The following is a 17,392-nucleotide window of genomic DNA, read 5'->3' as shown; positions in this document are numbered from 1 at the left end:
AATTATGACTATCCGAGCGCTGTAACAGCGCTGTAGTTGTGAGGATTGTGATTTAACGCTGCTAAAGCTGGTTAGGATGCACGGAAAGAGTTGAGTTCGCTGTAGGACAGTATAGTTACGCCACTGACCTCGTGACTCACACTCGGTCACAGGAGAACAGATCGCCGGTCGCTCCACTCAGACAGGAAATGTATAACTCCGCGTTTCAGCCGTTCTCTAAAGACTCATCTTCCTCGTCGCCCCCTCCCTCTCTAATCATGTAGAAAAACTTGGAAGTGCGCCCTCTCCTGGCGACAGCACAGTAATGTCGCTTTCCTTGCAATAGAAAACGCCACCAAGGCTTTCGCTGAACGTGAGAGTGTGAGAGTGGTGTATTATATCGAACATTTATCGAACATGTCGTATCGCTCTATCGAGGAAAAGTTATATCGCGATAATTATCGTTATCGTTTTATCGCCCAGCCCTACTCAACACCCATTCAATGCTCACGCAGACATAGCCAAAGATGAATTCTTTGCAGTTTTATAAATCAAGCAGCTGATGCATAATGCTGTTGAATTCATGAATAATACTGCGTAATTTTAAAATGGTGCAGTCTTCCTCGCAGCATCCAGCACCTGAGAAATATACTCCAATTGGCCATGTCATCCTTTCGTTTTCCCATTAAATGAGAGCAGGAAGAATAATCTCTGGAGAGGGCAACAATTTAATATGTTGTTTCATCTTCGGTTTCTGATAGCACACCAGTGTGACATTCATTTTGCCAGCAATTACCGGTCCCCCCCCCTGCAAGGCCTTTATTGCCCTACTACATCTCCCCAGTCAGGGACGCAAACTCTAGATGGGTGAAAGAGGTGAGAGACCCCCTCGACGTTACATAAGTGTATCCTCCGTATGGGATACACAAATATTTTTCACAGCAGGTAAAACGCTGTTTTAGTCCACAATATTGCTTCAGATTCTGGTACACTGGCCCACTGAAAGTGAAAAGGGGCTTGTTCAGCTCGCTACGGCTCACACAGCATAAACACCTTTAAAAAGCGAAGGAAAATATCAGTAAACATGCTGACAGAGGACATCTGTTCCAGCGTAACAAGTCTGAGAAATGTTTCAGGAAATCTTTCTCTACATGTTGTCAATGGCATACTGTGGATATGAGAACTAGGCCCTTAGTTCGGGCCATAAATGCCACAACTTGGCCAAAAAACATCTCTACAGCAACGCTAGTTTCTGCAAGCACCCCATATGATGTGCATATTTTTTGGCCAGTCTATATTAAAAACAGACATCTTAAAGATTGTAAAAGACATTCTATTCACAACACTCAGTTGCGTCATTAAGAAGACCACGCCGCCATGTTGGTAGGTAAACTCTAACTCTGTGCTCTGATAGAGCTCGTCATCACCATTGTTGCTGTTACTCCCCAACAGGTGGATAAAAACCAAGCAAAACAGACCAGAATGACTACAAAAGCCAGACTGGTGGACCAAATAACCTTCAGTTCAGAACATTTCAGTGCGTGATATTTGCAAAAACTAATAAAAGTGGCTACCAAAACTGCCAAACCTCTTAAATAGTGAACTCATGCACATATATAAAGCTCAAGTCAGCTTCTTACTCGCCATTTTCTCATTTGAATTTTCTGTTCTACCTTAAATGATGCTGCAGTTAGACTGAACTGCCTTAAACGTAGAATGAATTTTGAAAGTTGGCGATTACGAGGCCAACATTAGCTTAACTTTCGCTTGGAGATGTTTACTGATCAGCTAACAAGCAGCACAGCAGAGCTATAGTCACCCACTGGAGCTGCTAAACACATCTCACTGGCTGAGCGAACGCCGCATCCTAAACCACACACTTCTGTACTTCACCTACTACACTGATTGAATGCACTTCTAATGGTACATGCACTCCTTGTTGAATAGGGTGCTAGTATGGGATGCAAAAATAACAACACAGCAGGAAATCTCGACCATTTACATTTTAGCTTTCATTGTTATCACTACAGCAACAAATAAAATAAAATCAAGTCAATGCACTCAAATATATCAGTTAATACGCTTTAAAAATTTGATTTTAAAAGTGTTTAAAAAAAAAAAAGTGTTTTACTGCCTTTGCTGAATCAGTTATGACTGTTATCTCATTACAAACCTCCACAGCACTGCTGAATGAACTTGACGTTGCCTACCAAAACACTGGCAGCACAATTGTGGTCATTGGAATACGATCTATATGCTGTATTAGAAGCTTGTAACAGACATTCACATTTATTTACATTGTACACTGCAGTTTTACAGTGATTCCTTCAGTAAAGAGTCCTGGCGTAGAGAACTCTGGTCCTGGAGTCTTGGTGTCCAAAGACACCTGATTCAACGCAACTAATTACCAGGTTTGGTGGTTTGTTTGAGTAGGGAAACAAAGCTTGACCTTTCAGGCCTTTCAGGAACATGGCCCCTGGTGTAAGGCCTTTAGTCCAGCCAATAAGCCACAGAGAAAAATACATCTTTATTGGACAATTGGTCAATTGAAACAACGAGTATTACTACAATAACTACAGAGTTCAACTACAATAAACTTGATTATCAAATAAAAATGAACAAAATTACAGGCATATCTTTAATACACAGAAACCCTAATGCCTTAAGGATTAACAGACCCTGAGGCTGCTTCACTGCCTTACATTTGTCCTGTATTCCATTTTTTTCTCTAAGGTCCATTTATGACATTTGTGTGGTTTTTATATATCAACACAGCCATAAATTATTTGTACATTTTACCAATTCCAACCACTCTTTATCTCTTAGAATTAAACAGGCTGTTTTTACTGCTGTGTTTTTAAGACTGATATATGTACATGAGCTCTGTTCCGATTGGCTGAGAGAGAGAGAAAGAGAGAGAGAGGGAAAGAGGGAGAGTGAGTGTTGAGTGGGTGTAGGTGTATGGGTGTAGTAAGTTCCAAAGATGAGTCTCTAGGTTACCAGCAGCAGATGGGATTAGGGTCATAATCTCATTAAGATTCTGTCTGCTCTTGTTATTAGAACAAGGTGTGCTGACATACAACAACAATAACAACACCACCACCATGTGCACACTGACTTAACCTGAGGAAGATCCTAACAAACAAAAGAGAAAAATAAGAATATGGTTCCTGCATACTAAAAGTGACACTGACAAATAAACTAATGTTTTAGAGTGTTATATAGCCTTTTATTAAGAGCCTTTTTGTGCTGAATAGTGGCAGAAATACAGACTGAAGGATGCTGTTTGGAAACGGACAGTACAGTGAGATTACTGAGAAATGTAGGCCACTGCAACATGAATCAAAGTGGACGTGGTTTCTTATTTATCTATATAAAAAAAGATCTATGTGTAAGAGAGGCAAGAGGGAGTGGGAAAAGAGGAATCATTCAAACACGCCCAAAACTGAACAAGCACTATTACATGCTTTACATAATGCCAATCAATTAGATAAAGTTCATGTTATTTACATACCCTCAACGAATACGTAACATCTGAGATCTGTCTGTCAACAAGGCTTTAAAGTAAGGTCGACCAATTTGGGGAAAACATCTAATTCCAATTTTTCTGATGAATTCTGTGACTGTGATTTAAATTATGAATATTTTCTATAAAAAAATCTTCAGGCATGGCGTCAACTTGGTTAAAAATTTTGAATTTACGTCCTAATCTGATGACAGATGTTTTTTATTTGGGGAGGACACTGAAGTAATAGCAGGAATCATGGGTGACTATATGTAAATGATTAATAAGTTTATATTATTATGAGCAGCTCATTCAGTGGGAAAATACAGGGAGATTCACTTGAAAGAGGCCCCGAATATACTGTTGTAACTCCCGTTAGGATGAAGCAATCTGAACTAACTACATATCTTGACATATGTGTAATTGATTGCATTACATGCGATGCTGGAAGTGATCTCCGTTTTCTGCCAGACACATGAAGGCGTACGGGAGTATGCACCCAGAAGTTGCAAAAGGAGGTTAAACGTCGCAAAGGCTGTCTGATGCCTACTTCATCGTTCCGACGCAGGGGCATCCCGGCTTGTTCAAAGCTCCATATACAGGGGAGCACATTGCACATTGTTTCGTTCAGATTGCTTCGTCCTACCGAGAGTTATTACAGAATATTTGGGGCCTCTTTCGAGTGAATTTCCCTGTAATATGTGACGTGGTCATAATGCTAATTGATAGTATCTATAATATTTTAAAATTTAATATTAATATTAAATATTTTAAACACTACCTCTGCATGGAAGAGCAATGCGGAATGTCTCACCTTTCATTTCGCCCCTCATGTTAAAAGATATTTCACACAGACTGTGCGAGCGAAGCTGCAGACTCCTGACTGCCACATTGAAGTGTGTGGTATTTAGGGAATAGACAAGGAGCCAAACACACCATACAGCAAAAAAAAGTCTCTCATTCATGACCGTTATCAAGCCTAATTCTAAATATTCTGTGCACCACACAGATTTCCCGGTTGTTTTACCTGGCTTGAAGCTATCACCCAATCACACATTAGAATGCTGTCAGGTGTGAACAGATATACCCACTCTTCATTTATGGAGCAGAGTGGCTGAGTTGATTGTTTATCCGTTCACTAAAAGTAAATATGCTGCCCCTCAGCAGTGCAACCCCAGCATGTATGATTGACCAGCGCATGCGAGCTGTAGTAGCCACTCATCATCCCTCACACCCTGCAGAGTGAAACGGGACAGGCAGCCGAAAGTTCACTTAAAACCCACCAGAAGCTGAAACTGACCCAAAATGTGTCCAAACATGGAAACAAGCTTTAAAAAAAACACAACATATTTAATAAAATAATCTCTATACTAACAAATCAGCTCAGTGCACTTGTGAATGCTTATACTATCCTTGTAAGCACATTCACAAGTATGTCTTTTAATTAATTGTTATCAGTGTATCCTTACAGAGATCTGTTACTGTGATATTACAAGTCACACCACTGAATGAGCCACAGTCTGTCCTTGAGTTGCCAGCTATTCAACACGAAGATCAATATAGGCTCAAAAGACGGTTCACTTTCATTTTCAAACCTTTTTCCGCCACAGCAGTACATTTAGAAAGCAGCCCAAACAAAAACGCCCCCTGCAACTATATAAAATCCACCAGAACTGCACTTTCAAACCAGCTGGATTTGCCGAGACAGCCAGGGATCTGGCAACCCTGTGTTTTTTTTGTGACTCAGTGCCCCACACAGTTTGCGCCTATGTCTCCAGGCCTGTTGTTTTGGCCAAGAGCACCAAGTCTTTTTTCTGGGCTGAGTCCTGAATGCTGAACGTACTGTGCCAGACTGCCAGTTAGTTGTGGTTGGGTTGTCACATGCGCAGCACATGGGTATTTAGTTGCTTCTGACTGGTCTAACTCATCTACAGGCAGTTCACAAGCTCTAGGTCATGTTACATTTCTCCTCTCTGACCTTGTTAAGACACTGACGGTGATAATGTAGCCTACAATTACAAATGCAACTCCTGTAAAGTAGATTTAAAAAAATGATTAATCTTTTAGCTTCACTTAAAATCTTGATTGATGTTACTTTCTGTTACAGTACGTACTGATTTCAGCTTTCAATAGAAGGACAAATCAGACAAAAGTAACAGATCAGCTGAGAAAACTCAGAGGATTGGTATCCCAGTAAGTCACTAAGCCTGGTCCTGGAGCACATTTTCCTCCTAACAGAGAATCTCCTTTCAGAATGCTGTGTAGTCTAGAACAAAGCTAAATTCCTATCTAGGAAACCAACACAGTCCAGGATTTCAGAATAGGGAAGTTTCAAGTCATGAAGTGAGTACTGAAACACGCTGAGATGATTTCCCATTTTTAGACAGTTGTCTGTTTTGTAGTTAATGCGGCACTATATAATGTTTTATTAAAATAAAACAAGTAGCATTATTGAGTCAGAAAGCAAAAAAAAAACCCACAAAACACACAAAACACACAAAAATATGGCGTGCATGAGCTGCTGCACGTCACCCTGTAAAGCTTGAAACAGTAATTTTGGAAGTGGGAGGTGTCAGGTCGGATCTTGGAGGTTTTCAGACACGTCTTTATGGAATAACGTCAAACACACAGCCTCAAAAAGAAAGTCTGGCTCATCGTTTACGTCTTAAATGCAAAACCAATTTTATACTGATGTGTATGATAAAGGGGGCAGCATGGTGGCACAGTGGGTACTGCTGTCGCCTCATAGCAAGAAGGGCCTGGGTTCGATGCCCCAGCTGGGCAGTTTCTGTGTGAAGTTTGCATGCTCTCTCCAGGTCTCCTCCCTCAGTCCAAAGACATGCGGTCAGGTGAATTGGACATGCTATATTGGCCCTAGGCGTGAATGTGAGTGTATATGTCTGTGTCTCTGCCCTGTGATGGACTGGCAACCTATCCAGGGTGTTTCCCACCCTCTGTCCGATGACTGCCAGATAAGCCTACGCTTAAAAATAATGGTCCTTCAAGGGTTCTTTAGTAAAGAAATGGTTCTATATGGAACAGTGAACACTCAAAGAACCTGTTGCATGATTAAAGGGTTCTCTGCATCAAAGAGTTCTTCAGATTGATGGGGAGTGCGCTGTAGATGGTTCTATCTTTTTGAAAAGCGTTCTAACAGCTTGTAACAATAGAAGAACCCTATTTGGTGCTATATAGAACCCTTTTCAGAAAGATTCTATATAGAATCATCTACAGCACATTCTCCATCAATCTGAAGAACTATTTCATGATGAATGTGCTTTGGATGGTTCTATATAGAGCCTTCTTGAAGAGGGTTCTATATAGCATCAAAAAGAGTTTTTCTGTTGTTATGATGCCAAGCTTGTAACAATAGAAGAACCCTTTTGGGTGCGACATAGAACCATTTTCAGAAAGAAATCTGAAATCTACAGTGCATTCCCCATCAATCTGAAGAACTATTTAACGATGCAAAGTTCTTTGAGTGTGCATGGTTCTATATAGAACCATTTTCCTAACTTTTTGAGTGTATCTGAATATTCACAATGCTCTTTAACTGAATTTGTCCTAAAGTACCATTTGTAAAGAGAGAAGCACTGAGTATTGTGTGATTGGTGTTGTAAAGCAAAAAACATGTAACTCTTTTTTTTTCTTGGTACCTACGAGGCACATTCCTCAGAAAGCAGATGTTTAAGCCTAATCGCAGTCTGAGAGATAGCTAAAGATTACACATAGCACTGCTGACTCTGCACAGCACACATTAAGCAGACTATCACACAGCAGTTTACAAATTGGAACTGAATATGTTGGTCATATTGGAGAGAAAAATCATTTTCCAAACAACCTGAGGGCCTCATGTCTCCTCTAAACATGGCAAAAATGGTTTTATAATAGTCACACTTTGTTCTCGGACATACCCTGTAGAAGTCATTTTAGAAGGGAGAGGGAGAGAGAGAGTGAGAGAGAGAGAGGGAGAGAGAGATCCTGGAAAAGAGGACAAGGCCAGGAGCACGAGTGAAAGTGGAGCAGGCAATTAAGGGCTGCATGCCCTCAATGCCTACTCTCCTTTGTGTCTCTCCTATAGTCTCTCCTGGTGCCTTTTCTTTACTTCTCGCTGTGTGTGTTTGTGTGTGCACATACGTGTGTGTGTGTACGGCTGTTTGTGTGTGTAAGGGTGAGCGAGCAGCTTAGTTAATGTCTCGGGACGTTTTTCTTTAGCAGTGACCAGCCGTCCCAGCACACAGGGCTACACCTGTTGAATGATCATGTGATCTTTGTATGGCTTGTGGCTGGTCTGGGTGCTTAATAATTCAGCACCGAGCTCAGCTCTTCATCAAGTCGTGAGCACAAGCACTCCCACACGCAAAGACACCAGCTGAACTCAAGCCTAGATTATCACTAAATAGACCTGAGACAAATTTTAATTAACTATATTTTAGAGGATTTCAGAAAGGACTGAAGTAGTAATGAGAATGTCTGGAGACAACCGTGCTGGGAAATGCTGGGATAAATGCGGGTGGGAATGCAGACTTATTTGATTGGGAACAAACTAAATGTGAAATTTTTAAACCAATCAAATGTCTCGTGAAGGCCGAGCTCAAAGTAGAGGGCGAGGGTGCGCTTGTCCACGTTAGCTGCGTTCCAAAGCCTAGGCTGCAGCCGAGGTAGTGCGGATCCTCGGTAGAACTGTCCTACGAAGACTCCTCCTTAGTAGCCTACTGGTCACAAAAATGGAACGGTCCTAACGAGGCTGCGTGGTGACGTCACCAGAAAGGTCCTGACTCTTGCAATTGCAGCACGAAACTTCTGAGGGAACTGGTGAGAGAAAATGAAGCCCGTCGCATTGTGTTTGTTGCTTTTTCAGTTCTTTACAGAAATAAAGGAGATGTTCTTATGTAGTACGATAAACTACATATATACAAATACTTCTAAATAAAATAAGATATCTGGACGATATACGATATATGGACAAATGCTTCAACCTCTTATTCACCAGGATATTTTTTGGTTTGTTCATCTGAATTAATATGATCAAATCATAAGATAATTTATTCAGTAACTGCATGAAATAAATGTAAATTTTTACTTTATTTATTTATTTATTTATTTTGTAAAGGTTCTCCTCAAATGAACAGAACTTGTGTTTTATGGTCATACACATATTGCTATATGCTTACAATTTACTGCTGAAAGCTTTGTATTTTTTATGAAATTAATTTTTACAGATCAGATCACTGAAGAGACGCCATCGGTTTATAGTTTACAGACCAGATTTGTGGAAAAATGGGTCGACTTTCAGTAGAAAAAAAAATTGTGAGTTCAGCTTCTTTTATTATAAGGGTTTAAAATTACATCACCCATCTATGTGACTGGAAAGAAGACTGTTACAGCTCTCAAACGACCCCCACCTTTTGAATGTAGCTTATGAAATACGAAAGCTATGAAGAATATGACGAAGTAAGTTTTGGAACCACCGGTGGTCCCAAGGAGCTTAAAAGGTTACTAATAGTCGTTTTACACTTTATAAGGTAACAAAGACGAATTCAAGAACATGAACAACTTACATTTTACAGCAAACTCTGATCCAACGGCTTTGTTTTCCGTCGTTTTCGTGGTGCTGTTTTTTTTCCGTCACGTCATTTGTGCGCCAAGAGCTGTGGGTAACCGAAGGCCTGGAAGGACACGTGCTGCTTTTTGAAATCACACAGAACGTAGGCTGCATTTCTAGGCTGTATACGAAGCGTGCTTCATTTTGGAACGACCTCCTATGACGTAGCGGCCCATAAACGCGGCCTAAGCTTTGGAGCGCAGCTACTGTCTAAAGGACAACGAGCCCGTCAGTAGCCCACGGATGTAATGCAAATTAGCATGGCTGAGAACTTCCTCACAAATATGAATTAAGGATCTAATTAAAGATGTAGATGTGTGTCGTGTGTGAAAAACCACATTACATGCTGTGAATAAACTTTACTTCTTACAAGGGGAAACTCAATTCTGTTAAACCAGACTATACTTTAGCCTTAGGAGATATCAGATACTTAAAATTACTGTCTTTTTCTGTACTCAATTTGATGTATTTAACCCACCTCTTACAAAACTTAATCAAAGTGTTTCTTAAACAGTCATTTGAGGAATGAACTGTAGCTATCACTAGCTATTCGCTAGCTAGCTTGTTTTGCTTGTTTTATCTATCGTACTTCAAACATTAACAGAGCACGCAGTGGAAAAACTTGTGGCGGGGATTTAGAGGGTATATAACCTTGTTAGCTGCATTTTTGCTGCAGCCCAGCACAAGAACTTTAACAGGATGTCCCAGGACATGTATTCTCGTTACAAGATCACATCTAGTCCCATGAGGCAAGGACTGGATATGTCTCACTCTTGAAAGAGCACGTTATTGTGGGAGTAAATTATTAAGAGGTCAGAGTCTCTGGATTATGTGATCAACAGCATGGAGCTCTGACGGTATGAGCCTGGCCACCATAATGATTAACCTTTCTAAGAATAATGAACCATTTAGTTTAACCGATGTGCAATGTGTGAGATATAATGCCTTTACTGCACTTGACTGATAGTTATGTAACAGGTGTATTAAGCACAATACACACAGTAAACTGTTACTATGCCTTTCTAAAAGGGTAACATAAAGAATTATTCCAGCACAGAATGGGTTTTGATCACAAGGACCTCACTCCTCATCCATAGCTGAGAGCGTATAACTGACTGTCCTCTCAGGGGTGGGAAGGATGGCATAGCTCTGTTCTGCCTGTCGTTACTCTGCTTTACATTAGTACATCATTTCAGTACATCAAACAGATCATGAACTGAGACTCCATGGTTTCTGTGCTGCACGCTGAACTGCTCTATGGTGCTGTGTGGGTGGCCAGTTGGAAAGATGCGGTAATTAGCCCACACCTGGTTGTTAGCTAGAATGCAGTGGGGGAGAGAGCTACAGAGTGAGAACTGGCTAGGGCTACACTCTTAAACATGAGGGTGGCAAAAAGGTTCTTTCCATGGAAGAACCACTTCGGCTTCCTTAAAGCAGTGATGCTCAAATCAGTCCTCAGGGATCCTCAGATGATCAACATTTTTGCGCATAATACATAAAGATAAAAAATGTTGACTACCTGGAGGACCCTGAGGATCATTAATTAATAAATAATAAACAATAAATAAATAAACTTTATAAAGACAGTTCTTCAAGGGTTCTTTAGCAAAGAAAATAGTTCTGTATAGAGCCATGAACACTCAAAGAACTTTTGCAAGATTAAAGGGTTTTTCCATCATGAAAGCGTTCTTCAGATTGATGGAGAATGTGCTGTAGATGGTTCTATATAGAACCTTTTTGAAAAGGGATCTATATAGAACCTTTCTGAAAAGTGTTCTATGTAGCACCCAAAAGGGTTCTTCTATTGTCACAAGCTTGATATTGTAACAACAGAAAAACCCTTTTTGGTGCTAAATCGAACCCTCTTCAAAAGTCTTCTATATAGAACCATCTACAGCACATTCTTAAGAACGCTTTGCATGATTAAAGGGTTCTTTGCATCACGCAATGGTTCTTCAGATTGATGGGGAATGCGCTGTATATGATTCTGTATAGAACCTTTTTGAAAAGGGTTCTATACAGCACCCAAAAGGGTTCTTCTATTGTTACAAGCTTGATGTCGTCGAACCATTGACAGCATTCTTAAGAACACTTTAATGATGCAAAGAACCTTTTAATCATGCAAAGGGTTCTTTGGGTGTTCATGGTTCTATATAGACCTTTTCTTTACTAAAGAACGCCTGAAGAACTCTCTTTTTTAAGCGTGTAAAGATCCTTCTGAAGGATTATTCTCTAAAGAGACGTTTTTGTAAAGGAGATGTGCGAGTGTGAAGACATTTTTATATTTTATATGTGCAAGTTCAATACCAAATAATATTTTTATTTTTTTATAGAACGCTACAACTAAAACAAGACCCACATACAAGTCTTCAGTGAAGAGTGACACTGGTGTGAAGTAAACACACAACAACCTTTACATACAACTGTGCAGAAATGTGAACCCAAGCACAGTGAATCTGTTGACCTATTTAGAAATGTGAATGAAGATCTGTGACAGAGGCCGTCAGGACAAAAGGAAGCAGGCCCTTCGTTAATCAGGTAAGTCGTCTGTGTGTGCGACTGTGCCATCCAGATGGCTGTCTGGTCGTTGAGCAGCTCAGTGCTGGAAAGCAGACGAATGACAGGGCGAGTGCAGAAGGGTCAAAAGTGAGGAGCGGAGGTCAGGGCCGTGCGAAAGCAGCTCTGAGTGAGAGCGGATCTGGCAGCGGCAGATGATTAGAGTGATGGATGTTAATGATTCAGAAGCTGAGCGTTTTCCTATAAAGAACGCACCACAGAAAGTTAAGCATCCTGTGTGCGGTAGAAAAAAAACGCTGCCTGAATCTCTTCCTTTTTCCAGAAATGAATATCCCTCAAAGCAGAAACAAGCCTGTCAGTACAGAGAGGTCAGCTGAGTAAATGATTATGCTTGTATGTGTGCATAGTGGTGCATCCAACGTACTACTGAATTTATATGAGGGGAACACAAATCTTAGGAGGGCCAGTCCAAGTTGCCATGACTCCTGGCTCTTAGGTTGCCATGACGGCAGTGTCCTAGCACCAAGCTTAGATCCACCTCATCCAAGCGTAATGGAAGAGAGCCACACATGCACACAGTTCAGTCACTTCACGGCGCTCACTGCAGCAGCCTACCTAAGTGGAATCCCACATTACTGTCATTTAATAATTTAATAATAAACCCTGGTGTTGACAGTTATGCAACGCAGAGCGGATGCAGTCTATTCAAGGACTCCTCTCGCGCCATAATCCGACCTAGTTAATCCAAGCCTCGGTGCGACCGTCCTCGAGCGCTCGGTCGCCTCAGCGTGACACGCAAGGCTTATATCACAGGAGCCCTCTCGACCACGGGTGGTCACCTTTGTGTTCATAGGGTGAACAGCGTGTGGCGATGCACTGTGCCTCCCTACCGCCTGTATAAGAGGGCTAGTGATTCTCACAAGGAGACTGTATAGCTTCCCGTGGAAGAAAAGCAGTGGGGTATTACCGCTCAGGCAAAGCAAACCTCAGTATGCTGGTTACGCTGCAGCCCCAGTGAATGTAGGCAACCTCATTTAATACCTACCAACAAGAAAATCTGATATATGACCACATATGCACAGGTCAAAGAGGGTTAGGCATATGCAGTGTTCATATATGTATCAAATATTGGACATATACATAATATATGGGTCATTCATATATGTCTAATAGGAGGATGAAAACATGCACATAAAATACGGGTCATATATATGCTGTATGTCAAATATAAGTCTGACACAAACACTGAAAGATGGTTTAAAGCAAAAAATCGAAATGAAATATGTAACATTAAGCTAACTGAGTAATATTTCATCCATATATGAATATTTTTCTCTACCATATATTTTTAAATACATGCGTTACATGCATATGTTTGTATAAGACAATATACGGCTGAAATGTATGTCCCATATTTGTATAAGTTGGCTATAAAGGAAGTTCATATGTGCCAATATGGGTCATCATGCCAAAAAAAACATCAGAAACCAGAATTGAAACCTAATGGTTTTGCTTGCTAATGGGAATTGGCTTGATTTCCAAATGAGACCACTGGTTTCCTGTAGAATATCTACAGATCCCATTAGAAGACCATCAAATGCATTTAGCATCAGCCGTTGGTCACCTGTTAAACCATTAACCTAGGATCCTTGATATACATGGTGATGTCAACCCATTAAAAAGCCAAAACACATTACAAAAGCATGAGGAGCCAACAGAAACACTTCACAGTTGCTATGTTTTTTTTTGTTTTGTTTTTTTCAGCAGGAATATATCTGAAATCCATACGTTGTCATATATCAGATTTCCGTGTGGGTATTAGCTGTGGTTCATAACACTGTGGGCATGTGTTGAAGATGAACACAACCACAGCGGATACCACTAACTGGCTGTGACCTGTTTACAGTTTGGATGAGCAACTTAAAAGCTAACAACAGTAAAACCTTAGCTAGCTAGCGGAATGTGTGGAATAAATGCATGTGGCAGAGGAAGAAATAAAAACAGAAAAGCCTGCTAGCTTCACGTTACGCAGCTCTACGAATAAACAGTCCAGAAACGATGAGCAACCCCCGTTGCTGCGTTCGCCCGTTGCTATGAGTGAGGGGGGGTGGCTAGCCAGGGCAAGTGCATCTCTCCAGGCTAAACGGTTTTCTCTACCAACAAAATCTGATTAAGTCGTGCTTGGGGAACCTTTCCACCACCCGAGGAGAGAGTTGTGTATTTCTTCATGCAAAAATAATTGACAACAAACTTCGTGTGTCTTCTTAGTGAACGACATTTAGCCCGTGTTAACGTTGTGTTAGCCGTTGGAACAGAAACGAGGCTGAAGTTGGCTTCTTATTTAAATTTTCCCGTTCCACCTTAAATGGTATAGCAGTTACAGTGTGAAACCTGAAGCTGTCTTATTCGCCAGTTTCTTGTTCAAATTTCCCGTTCCACCTTAAACGGTGCAGCAGTTAACTAGATTCGGGCGCCTCAGCCTTCGTATTCGCCAGTTCGAATTTTCCCGTCCCACCTTAAATGGTGCAGCCGTTGTATTCTGGCGTCTGAGCCTTCTTAATCGTCAGTTTCTAGTTCGAATTTCTCGTTCCACCTTAAACGGTGCGGCAGTTATATGCAACTGCTACACCATTTAAGGTGGAACGGGATAATTCGAACAAGAAGCCGACTTCAGCCTCGTCCAACAGAAAAGCGGTTTGACCTTACAAGAGGAAAACAATAGCAAACAAAGTCACTCACGTTCCGAGGATCTCCTTGAACTCAAAGATTTTCTTGATGTCGTCCACTTGCTTCTTCCACGAGTCTTTGCCCGACTCTCCGTTCTCCCGAGCCATGGTGGCGGAACCGGGGGAGGGAGGACCGCGGACAGACGAACGGACGGCGGCTGCAGCTTTTTCGTGGATCCCCGGAGGAGAAAGCGCCGCTTTCCCACGGTTCGAGTTACACTTCCTGCTGCTGTGAGACACGATGCGGACAGACGGGACCGAACCGAGACCCCCACTGCCCTCCTTCTCTCCTAACGCCTGTCGAGCTCCTCTCTCACGGAGAGAGAGACACGCGCGCGCTTCCCGCCGCCGCACACCTGCAACGGCTTTAAACGGCTTTGACGTAAACCACTCGGAGAAGTCGGGGGGGGGGGCGCTTTCTCTTTCCGCGCGAGCGCGTGTGCGCGCTCCTCCAGAGAAGCGGAGAAGCGGCAACGGGAACGGAGGACACGACGAGGACCGAGCCGGTTGTTATGGCGATGAGTGAGGGAGTGAGTGGGAAGATGCTCGCGGCACCGACCCGCCGGCGCGCGCGGAGGGAGAGAGGGCGGAGAGAGCGCGTGCGGATTGTTCGCACTGCGCCAAACGGCCACGCGAATTTTAAAAGCGCGCACGCACGCTCGATTTCAGCAAAGACCACAACAGTCACACCTCCGCTCTCTAACAGAGGGAGAGAGAGAGGAAGCTTAAAGGGCAATTCCACTAATTTTCCAAAATTTTGCATAATTCAGTGATTGAGATTCATTCAGCGTGATTTGATGTGAAGTGGTTCATTGTGGAGAAACTCGCGCGTGCTGATTTCTTTACAGTGGTGGTGATGGGAACCAGGGGAACCAGGGGTCTCCATGTCTACAAAACAAATATAGCCATATTTTCTTGAGCTTTTTCTGAGCTTTCATATGTCATGTTGGTTATGGTAAAAAAAAAAGTTTTCTTTAGGGACCACTTTGCCTTACAACGTCCTGTATGTATCCCTCCATCATGAATGGATTAAATAAATTTTAGGCCAAAACTTTATCGAAAACTATCGCAAATGACATTCATAACAATTACATGTAATAACTTTTTATGAGGGAGCTTTTAGAGGTGGACGTCTGGTTCCCATCACCACCACTGTGAACTGTTGTGTCTCTAAGTTTCTCTAGAATGGAGCATTTCCCACCAAACCACTCTGAATGACTTTACATGTCAACCGTTTAATTATGTAGAATTTTTGAAAAAGTGCTGAAAGTCCCCTTTAAGTAGCAGTGCACAAAACAAGGTTTACAGTAAGTGAAGGCAGAGTTTGACACTTTAGCTACATCTGGTGGAATATGTGAGTAGTCCATCCTCAAAATAAGCAAATAAATAATTAAACAGATAAATAAATAAACAAATCCACCTGATATCTCTGGGGCGTTTGGTTGTAGCTGGTGACAGTCATGGTTTTGTGCTGGCTGACTATGTTGATGGGCGAGAGTAAATAAGAGAAAAGGCCGTGCTTAGACTGCAATAGCAGTATTATTAGGGTTGGATGCTTGTGTTGCATGACTGCCACCTGCATGCCTGCAGTGGCTGTCACATGCTGCAGAATGCTCTGTGATCAGTCCAGCCAGTGTCAGAGAGAGAGAGAGAGAGAGCAGCACTGCTGTAGTCTACTGCGCTCATGAGTATTCCAGCTGCAACCTACTGCAGCTCAGGAAAATCTATTGCCCCTCGCTCATTCTCTCTGCCAGCACTGAGTCAGCAAATCCTACCAGCTTATCGGAGAGAGCAGATCACCTCCCCCCATGCTGCTACCACCCCTTGCTTCTAGATGAATGTCATGTGTGGCTGACCACTCAGCAACAATGCAAAAAATGAATGGGTCCCACATATGACAATGTAATCTGCTTGTTTATTCACTGTTGTTATGTGTCAAAGGAGTCGATGCTCTCAAGGCATGCTGTTGCACCTGATAGCATCTAACGTTAGCCTAAATGTTTATCTGTTTAAGATTTTAATATCATAAATAATGGATATACACTGATCAGGCATAACATTATGACCTTGTCCTTGTTTTTATGCTCATTGTCCATTTTATCAGCTCCACTTACTATATAGGTGCACTTTGTAGTTCTACAGTTCCAGACTGTAGTCCATCTGTTTCTCTGCATACTGTGTTAGCCCCCTTTTACCCTGTTCTTCAGTGGTCAGGACCCCCATGGACCCTCACAGAGCAGGTACTATTTGACACTGACGTGGTGGTGGTGTGTTAGTGTGTGTTGTGCTGGTCTGAGTGGATCAGACACAGCAGTGCTGCTGGAGTTTTTAAACACTGTGTCCACTCACTGTCCACTCTATTAGACACTCCTACCTCATCAGTCCACCTTGTAGATGTAAAGTCAGAGACGATAGCTCATCTGCTGCTGCACAGTTTGTGTTGGTCATCCTCTAGTCCTTCATCAGTGCTCACAGGACGCTGTTGGCTGGATATTTTTGGTCGGTGGACTATTCTCAGTCCAGCAGTGACACTGAGGTGTTTAAAAACTCCAGCAGCACTGCTGTGTCTGATCCACTCAGACCAGCACAACACACACTAACACACCACCACCACCACGTCAGTGTTACTGCAGTGCTGAGAATGATCCACCATGCAAATAGTACCTGCTCTGTGAGGGTCCATGGGGGTCCTGACCACTGAAGAACAGGGTAAAAGGGGGCTAACAATGTATGCGGAGAAACAGATGGACTACAGTCTGTAACTGTAGAACTACAAAGTGCACCTATATAGTAAGTGGAGCTGATAAAATGGACAATGAGCGTAGAAACAAAGAGGTGGTCATAGTGTTATGCCTGATCGGTGTATCATGTTACAGGTTGCAAAGGATCACTATGAAAGGAGTTTCCATGCATGAGACGCATTATGAATAATAGAGAGATTAATAGACGTCAGTGTGCTCTGTGTAGTGTAGTTAGAAGCTAATTGGTGAGGTATGTTGTTAAAGGAAACCCTGGCTGTTAAGACATATAGGCCCCAGTATGGTGTACACGCCCAGTACC

The 17,392-nt window shown here is 42.1% G+C and overlaps 1 protein-coding gene across 1 annotated transcript in view; it reads right to left on the bottom strand.

Annotated features, from left to right (window-relative positions):
- Nucleotides 1-14,447, bottom strand: part of camk1da (calcium/calmodulin-dependent protein kinase 1Da) — a 123,866-nt gene extending 109,419 nt beyond the window's left edge. The window contains exon 1 of the mRNA XM_036577648.1: nt 14,346-14,447. Coding sequence (XP_036433541.1) covers nt 14,346-14,440 — 95 coding nt within the window. The 5' untranslated portion in view covers nt 14,441-14,447. The remainder of the gene's footprint in view (nt 1-14,345) is intronic.
- Between the last annotated feature and the right edge of the window lie 2,945 nt (nt 14,448-17,392).

This window comes from Colossoma macropomum, unplaced genomic scaffold, assembly GCF_904425465.1.
Source record: "Colossoma macropomum unplaced genomic scaffold, Colossoma_macropomum, whole genome shotgun sequence".
In the NCBI taxonomy this organism is placed as follows: domain Eukaryota; kingdom Metazoa; phylum Chordata; class Actinopteri; order Characiformes; family Serrasalmidae; genus Colossoma; species Colossoma macropomum.
Note: the sequence above shows the minus strand (reverse complement) of the source record. Positions and strands in the feature narration are given on the sequence as shown.